At 43.3% G+C, this 12848-nt stretch overlaps 1 protein-coding gene across 7 annotated transcripts in view; it reads right to left on the bottom strand.

Annotated features, from left to right (window-relative positions):
* The window catches only part of LOC131490564 (ankyrin repeat domain-containing protein 26-like), a 246121-nt gene extending 234562 nt beyond the window's left edge, over positions 1-11559 (bottom strand). For all 7 annotated transcript variants that reach the window (XM_058693065.1, XM_058693068.1, XM_058693066.1 and 4 more), the window contains exons 1-3: positions 11293-11559; positions 6171-6285; positions 5850-6023 (exon numbers count right to left, since the gene is read on the bottom strand). In XM_058693065.1, the coding sequence (XP_058549048.1) occupies positions 5850-6023; positions 6171-6285; positions 11293-11543 (540 nt within the window). In that variant the 5' untranslated portion in view covers positions 11544-11559. The remainder of the gene's footprint in view (positions 1-5849; positions 6024-6170; positions 6286-11292) is intronic.
* Positions 11560-12848: the final 1289 nt, after the last annotated feature.

The following is a 12848-nucleotide window of genomic DNA, read 5'->3' as shown; positions in this document are numbered from 1 at the left end:
ACTGCAGCTCAGGTCATGATCTCAGGGTTTGTGAGTTCGATCCCTGCATTGTGCTCTATGCTGACCGCGCACGGCCTGGAGCCTGTTCCAGATTCTGTGTCTCCCCCCCTCTCTCTCTGCCCTCGCTCTCTCTCTCTCTCTCTCAAAAAGAAATACACATTAAAAATTGTTTTTGATAAAATAGCCCTCCTCCACCTTCTTCAACAGATTATATGCAGTCATTCTCCCAAACTCACTTCAAACACTGACTGGTTCCAAGATCGTTGCTTCTATCACAGTACTTATGATGGTATACTGTAGTTATTGTTCCCTGTCTAAACCAAGAGCTTCTTGAGAGCAGGGGCTATTTCTTATCTCTATATCTCCAAACTCCAAAACACAGCAGTAAATGCTTTAAGTACTTTTACTGAACTAATAACCTAAATGATGATCTTTGGAGTTGTGTTTCTTAAATTATCTTCCAAACAATACATACTTTGCCAGAAGGTAAGTACTATGTCCCAATGGAAAGATTTCATGATCACCTATGTTTGAGAAATATTATAAAACTGCATTATATGTCTGGCATTATAGAAATCCATTTAAATCTGCTCAATCCCCATTTGACAATCCTTTTTGTGGCAAACATTCACATTTGAGGAATCAGAGTTTCAGGGATATAGTTTGGAGAGCTTTCCGATAAAGGTGAAGCTTTTCCCCAAGTTATACAAACTTGCTTGTCTTCTGTCAGTGGTATCAGGATCTACTGACATCCGAGATGTCAACGTAAGGCATTCCTGCTCCAAATGGGTCACTAAGGAGATGGGCTCAGAACTCCAAGAGATAAGCTTCAAATGGACTTTGATTCCTTAACATTAAATAGCCCATGGGCTTTCTCCTATTATAAAATGCTAAAGTTTTATCTTAACTGTTAGGAAGCTCAATATGAAATTTTATTCTCAATTATAATAATCCTGGGACCCTAATGCATATCTACTTCTAAAAAAAAACTGTTTGTATCCTAGTGGTATTCCAGTTTCCACTGGAATAGCTACCTACTTTATTTTTTTTTAATTTTTTTAACGTTTTTATTTATTTTTGAGACAGAGAGAGACAGAGCATGAACGGGGGAGGGTCAGAGAGAGGGAGACACAGAATCTGAAACAGGATCCAGGCTCTGAGCTGTCAGCACAGAGCCCGACGCGGGGCTCCAACTCACGGACCGCGAGATCATGACCTGAGCCGAAGTCGGCCGCTTAACCGACTGAGCCACCCAGGCGCCCCATCTACTTACTTTATATTTTAGGCAAAATATAAATCGGAAATAAAAATATAATGGCTTATCAATAAAAATTCAAACACTGGTTTCTACAGATCATTTTTAGCATAATGAAAGTGACTACATTATTTGCATTTTTAGGGAACAATGATGAGGAGAAAGAGAATATTGCCTGCAATAGGCATAACCTATTCAACTGTAACCATGATTAATGTAATACGGTTTGCAAATATTCCAATAGGAATACGATTATTCAAATTTTGTTTCTGTTAATGTTTATTTATTTTTGACAGAGAGAGAGAGAGACAGAGCATGAGCGGGCAAGGGGCAGAGAGAGAGGGAGACACAGAATCCAAAGCAGGCTACAGGCTCTGAGCTGTCAGCACAGAGCCCCACACGGGGCTCGAACTCACAGACCGCGAGATCATGACCTGAGCCGAAGTCGGACGCTCAACCGACTGAGCCACCCAGGCGCCCCAGGAATACGATGATTTACAGTACACAGAAGGAAAAAGTGTCTTGTTTTCAAACTAACTTATGGGGCACCTGGGTGGCTCAGTCAGTTAAAAGGCCGACTTTGGCTCAGGTCATGATGTCATGGTTTGTGAGTTCAAGCCCTGCATTGGGCTCTATGCTGACAGCTCAGCCTGGAGCCTGCTTGGGATTCTGTGTCTCCCTTTCTCTCTGCCCCTCCCCCACTCATGCACGTGCTCTCTCTCCTTCAAAAATCAATAAACATTAAAAAAATAAATACAATACAAAAACAACTTAGAAAGTCTAACTTGGAAAATTCAATCCTATTCCGAAGACATTAACATAAAATACAAAATATATATTAGAAATCAATATGGATTGCCTTGAAAACCTTGAAATCTTTATCAAAATAGACCATAAAACAGAGGCGCCTGGGTAGCTCAGGCGCCTGGTAGCTTAGATACATACATATATACGTACATATGTATATATGTACATATATACGTATATATGTATATATGTATATACGTATATATATGTATATGTGTTTGTATATGTATATGTATATAGATAGATAGATCATAAAACAGTAATTGCAAACGCAATGCTTATGGAGGCAAAGTAGGTGACTCGAGTAAGTGAAGAACCTAAGTGGGGACAGTAGCAAACTGGAGACACACTCGCCTCATATAAAAAGGCAGCCACTGGAATGCATACCAAACAGTAGTATGGGCTCAAAGTAACAGGTATAATTCTATAAGAAAAGTCTGAAATCCAGATTTCTGCATGAGTGCCATAATTTGTAACGTTGACTCAATTTATGGAGGAAACTAAACACATCCAGGGGCCAAATTTAGTCAATAGCCCATGGGTATTTTGGTTATGCATAAAGTAAATATTTGTATGTAAATCTTTCCTGAAGTATCAGTATCACGTTTTACCAAACACTTAGGCCCCAACATGTAATAAAAATTGCTTTTCAGACTCATAAGAGGGGAGCCTGGGTGGCTTAGTCAATTGAGCATCTGACGCTTGACTTCAGGTCAGGTCATGATTCCAGGGTTGTGGGCCTGAGTCCTGCATCAGGCTTGGCACTGAGCTTGGAGCCTGCTTGAGGTTCTCCCTCTCTCCCTCTGCCCCTCTCCCCCACTCACACTCTCTCTGTCTAAAAGAATCACAACAAAAAGACTCGTAACACCCACTTTAAGATTTTTTCCAACGCTTATTAAAATTGCAATCTATCTGTGTTTAATTCTCCCAGACTGTTAAATAGACAAATTAGTTCACAACTATGCTGAAACTAAATTATTAAAACAATTCCCAACTCTATTGTCACTAACTACATTTCCATGTTTAAAACTACCATTTGGATTATGCCAGGGCTATATGAACTTAACAGACATCATAAGACAGTCTGTCACATAACTTCAACTAATAAAAAAGATTCAAGATTTTCTCCTATTGCAATCATGAAAACACTGCTTGTAATAACCAAATGGCTATGAATATGAGAGAGAGAGAGAGAGAGAGAGAGAGAGCAAGTGTGAGCGAGTGGGGGAGGGGCAGGGAGAGAGACTCATGTGTCTCTGCACCATCAGTGCAGAGCCCAATGTGGGGCTCAAACTCACAAACCATGAGATCACAACCTGAGTGGAAGTCGGATGTTTAATCAACCGAACAACCCGGGTACCCCTCCCTTCAGTAGTTAGCTTTTTTTTTTCTTTTTTAAATGTCCACTTATTTGTGAAAGAGAGAGAAAGAGCACGAGCAGGGGAGGGGCAAAAAGAGAGGGAGACTACAGAATATGAAGCAGGCCCCAGGCTCTGTCTAAGCTGTCAGCACAGAGCCCAACACGGGGCTAGAACTTGTGAACCGTGAGATGATGACCTGAGCCTGAAGTCAGACGCTTAACCGACTGAGCCACCCACACACCCCAGTAGTTCTTAACCAAGAGTTGTAGCACAGTCTCAAAAAAAAATATTTCTAAATATCCATGTCTATGTATACATGTTACTAGATTTACTCAAACTCTTCAGGGGAGAGTTTAGGCTTGTAAAAAAAAAATTGAAACTTCCCCAGGGCACTGGGATTCACCACCACGATTCTAGGTGAGAGCTGGTGCAGCAATCACATCAGTCTCATCTATGTGGCCAACTCCCTCTATCATTTGAAGATTTAGCCAAAAGAATGACTTATCAAACTGCCTTTAATTTCCCTGAGCAGAGGTAGAACAGGGACTAAATGTAAAGACAAAATGCAACTTGATTTCATTACTTTTAAACTTCTTACTTCCCACCAAGATATTCTAGATTTCAGAACAGAGTTTAGACTCTTATCTAAGTGGCTGTTTCTGCCAGAATAGGATTATATGACAGTTAATTATTTGTTCTTTCCTCTCCTTGCCCACTTCATCAACCACCTGTTCACTGCCAATCTGATCTCCTCTGAGTCCTCCTACACTTGGTCTCTAGGCAGGTTTACAACTCACTCTTTCCCTAAGTAACAATTATTCCCCTCGAAAATTGAAGACTCCTTGACTAAACATATAAACTGAAGGGAAAAAAAAATAATAAAACAAACAGCCTCTTCTTGTTATTTTCTCTCACTTGCCAAATTTCCAAATTGGCCCACTTAGTTCTTACTGCTCCCTCCTTTCCCCTTTTTCCTCTTAAGCCTTGGCCAATAAAAGATAAATCCCATTTTTATAAATCACTTTTTTATCAAATGTGAACTTGTCAACAGCAGCAATATTTTTTATTGTAAAATGCATTTGTTTTCTTTGAGTTTTAAGACAAAGCCTAGGGCAAATTTTGCTTTCCTGTGTTGTTTTTCACTAATAAAAACAATTGGATGGGGAAAAATATTTGAAAACAAAATAAGTTTTACCTTTAACAAATATATTGTTTTCATAAATATTTGCCATAAATACATAAAACAAAGCAGTATTCTCTAATGTTTCTTAGAAGTATCCTTATTTAAAATGAAATCTTAGGGGTGCCTAGGTGGCTCAGTTGGTAGAGCATCCAACTTCGACTCAGGTCTTGATCTCATGGCTCATGAGTTCATGACCTGCATTGGGCTCTGTGCTGACAGCTGGGAGCCTGGAGCCTGCTTCCAATTCTGTGTCTCCCTCTCTCTCTCTCTGCCCCTCTCCCACTCTTGTTCTGTCTCTGTCTCTCTCTCTCAAAAACAAATAAAAAATAATAAGAAGGAAGAAAGAAAGAACGAACGAAAGAAAGAAAGAAAGAAAGAAGAAATCTTAGATAAATAAGTTGTTTCCAAATAGTTTCATTCAGGGAATACTTGAACTTCCAAATACGTAAAATTGACCCTACCCGTGTCAACCAAGGGTGTTCCTTCAGGGGCTTCAGCAGTGAGAGGTAATGCATGTCAAAGAAAAGGCAGGTGGGCCAGCAAGTATGGCCATCATCTACTCCCCATGTACAGCTACAACCCTGCTGAGGAGCTACACAAGGTTGAGCGGGAGCTACTCTCTGAAGTGGGACACCCCAACATGGCATATGGCTGGCCGAGTGGCTACCAACACAAGTAGATGCCTTGCTGGATGTCAAGACATGACCTGACCCCAATGCCCTCATCTTCAGAGCACCGGGGCCTGCAGTGCCCAGCACCTACAACCTGTTGCTTTCTCCTCCCGCTTGCACACATCCAAGCTCTCCCTGCTGGGTCTGGGTCTCCATTCCTCCTCCCACCTATCCCCAGCAGCACCCCTTGCCTAAGCCCCTGCATAGCACCCAGCCTCCATCATCACCTCACTCCCCTCACTAGACCTTTAGTCCTTTATGGGCTCTGAGACTACCATCCACTTATAGGCACTAATGGAAACATTTTCTTTCTGGGGTGGAAGGGTGGCTGGGAGATACAACTTTGACCTTTCTGTGGGCACTACCTTTTTCTAGCCCTCCCTGACTTGGCATTGGAGTTATTTCCATGATGACAGGGCCTGATGGATAGAATTCAGTGAGTGAGTGTGTGTGTGTGTGTGTGTGAAATAAAACATTTTGAGGGTAAAATATTCATGTATATATATATATATATATATATATATATATATATATATATATAATTTCAAATAATGTATAAATTAGTTCTTTACCTTATTTCTTGCCTCAGTATTCGCATTGTATAGCAGCAGCTTCTCTATTATGGATATATTATCACCAAAGGCCGCATAATGGAGAGCAGTGTTGCCACTCACATCCCTAATATTTGGATCGGCACCATTTTCCAATAGTATGTTTACACATTTCTCTTCCTGGCACTGTACGGCCTGTCAGTGATATGCCAAGAAACAGAGAATTTAAAGTAAGCATGCCACAGGTTTCACCGATTCGTTTTGTTTCAAGGCAATAAGTTCATTTCATTCTAAGTAATGACATCAAATCCATCTCAGGCAGACATAGCTGCTACTACACACCTTCATGAGAGCTGTCCTGTTTTCATGATCACAGAGGTTAAGATGGCATTTCCTCTCTACTAGGAGGGTCACCACTTCTGGATGGCCATTGGCACAGGCCAAATGGAGAGCAGTCCTAAAAAAGTGAGAGGACTTTTTAGGAAATGATAGTGCACTCTCTCAAAACATGCAGTTAATTCAGGAAATTGTAAACATTAAGTAGCATGTTATTCCTATGCCTCCAAAACAAAGATTCAGTTTTCCTCCGGAGAAAGTACAATATTTAGTAGTGATGACTCCTCACACTAATAAAAGAGCAGCCTGTTTGAAGAGAAAGAGTATGACCTCGGGATTCAGCTCCACTAGGGTTTCAGTCCTAGTTTAACTCTGCCACTCACTAGTTATGGCTTAGACTTATCCTCAATGTCCTCAACAAAAGGGGATAAAAATAGTCGTTGTCTCGGGTCACCTGGCCCGAGCATGTAACTCTTGATCTCAGGGTCGTGAGTTTGAAGCCCCACGGTAGGTGTAGAGATGACTAAAAAAATAAAAAAAAAGATAACAAAATAAAATAAAATGAAACGAAATAAAAGAAAATAAATTAAAATAAAATACATAGTAGTTATCTCACAAGACCTCGTTGTGATGCTTAAGTGAGGATCTAATGCAAGTATTTAGAACACTTCCTAGCACAAATAACATCTCAATAGTTGTTGGATAATATAATTTTTACCATTACTACTGCTTTACATAGACAACACTTCAATTAGGTACCTTGATACAATTACACCTACTTTGCAGACATGTTTTAAGGATTAGCAAGAATACTGCATTCCAATGATTCTAAGATGCTCATTTTGTCACATTTTAATATCTCTGACATTGGAATGCAATTTATAACTCACAATGTCTTACAACTGTAACTGGCAGGACTTTAAAAAAAATTTATTGGTACATAAAATAGTGGGACACCATAGAATCTTGGTGCCTTCCATTATGTGAAATGATGGTATATACAATAGGTCTATTGCAGTTCTAGTCATATGATTGGCATTTAAATACATTTTAGTTCTGAAAAGCATTATAGGAAAAGAGGACTAAATTAACAAAAGGAAAACATTTTTAAGGACTTCTTACTTTGCCTCTCAAGAAAGTTTAAGCCAAAGGAAACTCAGGATTCCAATGACCAGGAACAGCTCATTTTATTAAATATTGAGGTCTACAGATTGTACAAAAATCAAGTATTTCCAATGATCAATATTAGTACTTACTCCTCTCATAAATTTCAAAAGGGCAGGTAAAGGTTATCTTTTACAATTTCCTACCTTCAGAAACTTTGAAAGGAAGGAGGAAAACTTCCATTGAGATTAAGTCCTAATACTTCAGTGTAAAATTTCTCATCTTAGGGGTGCCTTGCCGGTTCAGTCAGTAGAGCATAGGACCTTGATCTCAGGGTTGTAAATTCGCCCCACGATGGGTATAGACATTACTTAAAAATAAAATCTGGTGCAGAGCCTGCTTTCGATGCTCTGTCCCTCCTCTCCCTGTCCCCCTCCCCCTGCTCATGCTTTCACCCTCAACAATAAACAACACTTAAAACATAAAGTAAACAAGATAAAAGCTGGGGCACCTGCTGGGTGGCTCAGTCTGTTAAGCGTGCAGCTCTTGATTTGGGCTCAAGTCACGAGCTCATGTTCACTGGCTCAAGCCCCGTGCTGGGACTCTTTGAAAAGTGTATTGGAAAAGTTCCTGCTTTCAGCACGGGGTCTGCTTGGCATTCTCTCCCTGTCCCTCCATTCCCCCCACCCCCCACCCCCACCCCACCCCTCTCAAAAAATAAATAAATAAATAAATAAATAAATAAATAAACTTAAAAAAATAAAATCTTTAGAAAATAAATCAGTAAAATTTCTCATCCTGCTCATACTGTGCAAAATGAAGTCTTTGAGAACAAAAGGATCTTGGGTAGAGCATGTCCGCTATATAATATATGTGCAGGTTCTAGTTGATAAATAAACGGATGGAAAGAGTGGATAAATACAGTTGGAGAGTTCAATAGTTTTAAAGAAAAGGTATATAAAGGAAAGCATACTTCTGAAACAGTAAATAATCACTTACATTTGCTAGGGCTTATTTCTTTTCATAAGCACACAACTAATATATTTTATTTTCATGATTAATATAAATCATTTACCTATTACATGTAATAAAGCTACCTATAACAGAAAACATATGTATATGCTTAATATATGCATAATAAAATCTGCAAGTGCAAATAAAAATACTCCCTTTACTTCTGAAGAGGCCAAAAGTTGTCCAGATATGCCAATCCTCAAAAGACATTTTAATTAACTCATTTTTCTTATTTTACATCCAAAAATATTTTGTAACACAAAGTGAGAAATTATTTTTATGTATATAAGATTCATATTCTTGCTCTTCTCCAGGATTACTTCAACGATAATAAACCCTTTCTGTTGATAATAAACTTTTAATAGGACCTTTATACACCTTTTCCTGTAGAAAGCACAGATTTTCTTTGAAGGAAAAGACAAATGCATGTAAATACAAAGGTTCAGAAATCACAAATGTCATCACATTTTGTGCATTTTTGGGCTTAACATAAAACCATAGTCTGCTTGTGTGTACCTATGATCACACTGATTTTTGTTCTCACTTGATGGATCAACTAAAGCACAGCTCTGCGTCTCTGTGTATATCTATTATCTATGCCACCTTCAATGATCACATATCCATCTTATGGATGTAATGCCATTTACTTATAAAAGCCATTATACGAGTTCTTCTTAATACATTGCTATTTTAAATAGTGCTGAGAAAAGCAAAATGTATGTCATTTATCCCTAGTGATTTCTCAAAGATATTTTAGTAGAAATAAAATTGATGGGTAAAAGGAATACATATTTTTTTTTAAATTTTTTTTTCAACGTTTTTTATTTATTTTTGGGACAGAGAGAGACAGAGCATGAACGGGGGAGGGGCAGAGAGAGAGGGAGACACAGAATCGGAAACAGGCTCCAGGCTCTGAGCCATCAGCCCAGAGCCCGACGCGGGGCTCAAACTCACGGACCGCGAGATCGTGACCTGGCTGTAGTCGGACGCTTAACCGACTGCGCCACCCAGGCGCCCCGGAATACATATTTTTTAAATGTGGTACTTACACCAAATTGTCTATTGGAAAGCCGAAAACAACTTAAACTTTAAGCGGCAGTGTAAGCACCATCACTCTATTTTCACAAAGGTTGTAGATGGAAAACGGTATTTCAGTCCCTTTTTAACTTAAATTTCTTTTTTCCCAGGGACACTATATTTCCCTATGTCCACTGGTCCCTTGTAGATATGCAAAGAAGTACTTTGCATGATTTCAAATTACAGATTTTTTCTTTGTTTTGATTTCAAAGACTTCCCTGTAAAACCAAGATATATCCTGTTGTCTGATACAAATATGTTGTAAATATTTGCAAGTGCATTGTCTTTTATTTTAATAATATTATTTTCTGATAGAGGCTTTTAGGTTTTTATGTTGCTAAACCAATCTCCAGAATTCTTGATTTAAATTTTTTTTTAATATTTATTTATTTTTGGGAGACAGACACACAGCGTGCAAGCAAGGGAGGGGCAGAGGGAGAGGGAGACACAGAATCTGAGCTGTCAGCACAGAGCCTGAAGCGGGGCTCGAACCCACAAAGCACGGGATCATGACCTGGGCCAAAGTCAGACCGCTCAACCGACTGAGCCACCCAGGGGCCCCGATTTTTTTTTTTTTGAGAGAGAAATAGAGAGACAGAGAGAGAGAGAGAGAGGGAAAGAGAGAGAGAGAGGCCAAACAGAATCCCAAGCATGCTCCACATTGACAGCAGGGAGCTCGGTGAAGGGCTTGAACCCACGAACCCCTGAGATTATGACCTGAGCCGAAATCAAGAGTCAGAGGCTTAACTGACTGAGCCACCCAGGCACCCCCCGAAAGTCTTGCTTTTCAAGTCATTTTTAGGATGGGTAAAGAGGCATTTGTGGGTGTTTTTTCTGTTACTTTTCTTATTTTGCATATTACAATTTTTAAATTTATATCCCATCTGGAACCTATTTGAGGGAGATAAAATTCTAACAAGTTTTCTCCAAATCGGCTGTTTTTCCACTACTTACGAATAATTCGCCTTTTCCTACTAATATGAAAGGTCACCAGTATCAAATTCTAAAGTCTTATGTATATTTGAGCGTTGGTCATGTTCTACTCTGCACCACTCCTTTATCTGTCTTTTCAGCTGTTTGTAAATGAATAATTTGTGGAAATTTCAGGTACATTTGGATATCTGGAAGGGCAAATCTACCTCTTATATAAAAACATAAGTTCTTAGGTTAATTCCAGTTCGTTAACATACAGTGTTCTATCAGTTTCGGATGTACAAGACAGTGAGTCCAAAAATTTCCTTAATGACATCACAAGAAGAGCCTGTGTAGTTCAAAATTCTTAAAACCAGGATGCTTTCATTTGCTTTACCTAAAACTGACAAATACAGGAAGGGTACACATTTTGAGAAAAAGGAGTCCTCCTATTCAGAGCCATCTTCCACTTCAAAAGGTCCTTCCAAGGTCCCTCAGTAAATAGCACACATACCTAAGTGTACACAGACATAAACTGGATACTGGATTCTGTCCCAAGAATTTCTAGCCCAGAAGTTGATTACAGGAATTATTTCTCCCATTACGCACTTTTCTATGTATGGCATTATGGTATGAAAATGAGTCCATTAAAAACATAAAAAGTCCAAAAAAAAAAAAAAGTCCAAAAAAAAAAAAATGAGCCCATTGCCGACACTTAATTTCGTGTGTATTACTATTGAAATTTGGGTAAATCACGTCAAACTTGAGAGTCAAGTGATCTATTCAGGAATTAACGTGTACGTGCCAGGGCAGCTGAAGATTTTGTTTTTGCCGCTCACGCTGTCGGCCTGGGTGCTAGACCACGTAGGGTTCCCACGACCGAGGGGCAGCAGGACCTCAGGAGGGAAGAGAAGCCAGATCCCCGAGGGAGGGCTCGGACGCACAGGTAGAGCTAGGCCAGGTGTGCTCTTCTCCCAGGTCCGTCCCGCCTCCTCCCTGCCAGCCTCCAAGCCCCTATTACCTGTTCATCTTGTCTCTATCATCCACGCCATTTTCCCCCAAGAACAGAATCTGCTGCACTTGCGCTACGTTGCCCACGCAGGCAGCCTTGTGGATCTTTCTGAGATCTCTGTCTCGGACGTGGTAACCCAGCAGCGAGTTGTCAATTCTATTATTCTTCTGCCCAACGCCCCCGCCCTGCCTCGGCAAGCCAGAAGCGGAGCCCAAGGGCGACGGGCCTTTCTCCCTCCCGAACCCCGAAACCCTCTTCATTGCGAAGCCTGCGGGCTCCACAGAGACTTCACCCCGCCCTCCCTTTCCACTACCTCCCGAGCCCAACACTAGCGCCGGAGATAGGCCAAACCCGCCTGGCTACAACACCCCAGCAGTGAGGATCCGCGTTTGGGTAGCTGCCACTTCTCAGCAACCCGCCGCAAGCAATACCGCCAAACACAAGCGCGCTTGCGCACTTCAGAAGAGGCAGTCACTGCGCGTGCGCACAGAGGCCTAACTGTCAACGGTACCCACAGCTCCGACGCCCACCCCCGCACGCCCAGCGCGGCGCAGCGAACGAAGGGGAGGGGGCTCCGGTGGGGAGTAGGGGGTGGGGCGGGGGCCCAGGCCGCGGAACCCAGCGGGAGCCAGCACCTTGCTCGCTACGCTCCGGTGTCACCTCGGCACACTTCCCGCCCCACGCGCGCTTCCGGGGGGCCCCTCCCCCGCGCCGCAGCCCGGGGTGCAGCCAGGCGGCCGTGCCCGGACCGCGGGAAGGGGTGGAGGTGGGGGCGTGAGGCGGGGATAGGGACCGGGCCCGGCGATGCCCGGGAAGCCTGGAGCCCGCTGCAGCCGCCACCGGATCCCGGGATGGGGCGAGAGGCTGCGGCGGAAGCCAGCATCTCCCAGCCTGGGGCTCCGGGGCCGCGGAGCCAACGATGCCGCCGCCGCCGCCGCCGCCGCCGCTGCCTCCACTGCTGAGACCAGGCTGGAGATGGGTGAGTTGACCCTGGCGTCCCGGGGGACCCGCGCTGCAGCCCCTCCATCCACGCACTCCTGGCCCTCCGCCTCCATCTCCGTGCTCCCGGCACAACCCCCACCCCACGCCGTCAGGGCTCCCACAGCCCCCTCCCTCCCTGAGAGTGACCCCAAGTACGGGAGCGGGAGCGGGAGTCCCAGGCCCTAGGGTTGGGCGCTTCCAGACAGGGAGGTGGGGGCGGGATGCCAGGGAGACTACTCGGCTCCGACGCGCCCCCACCCAGGCCCAGCGCAGTGCAGCGAACGGAGGGGAGGGGGCTCCAGTGAGGGGGGGGGGCAAGCGGCGGAACCCAGCGAGAGCCAGCACCTCTGCTGGCAGTGCTCGGGTCTTGCCGGGGCACCCTTCTCGCCCCACGCTCGCCTCCCGGGGGGCCCCTTCCCCACGCCGCGTCCCGGGGTGCAGCCAGGCGGCCGTGCCTGGACCGCGGGAAGGGGTGGAGGTGGGGGCGTGTGACGGGGATAGGGGCCAGCCCGGGGCCGCGACGCCCGCGATGCAGGGCGCCAGACGCAGCCGCCGCCAGAGACTGAGATGGGGCAAGAGGCGGT

The sequence above is a fragment of the Neofelis nebulosa genome, chromosome 11 (genome assembly GCF_028018385.1).
Source record: "Neofelis nebulosa isolate mNeoNeb1 chromosome 11, mNeoNeb1.pri, whole genome shotgun sequence".
NCBI classification, from domain to species: domain Eukaryota; kingdom Metazoa; phylum Chordata; class Mammalia; order Carnivora; family Felidae; genus Neofelis; species Neofelis nebulosa.
The sequence above is the reverse complement of the archived record's forward strand: the minus strand, read 5'-3'. Positions and strand labels throughout refer to the sequence as shown.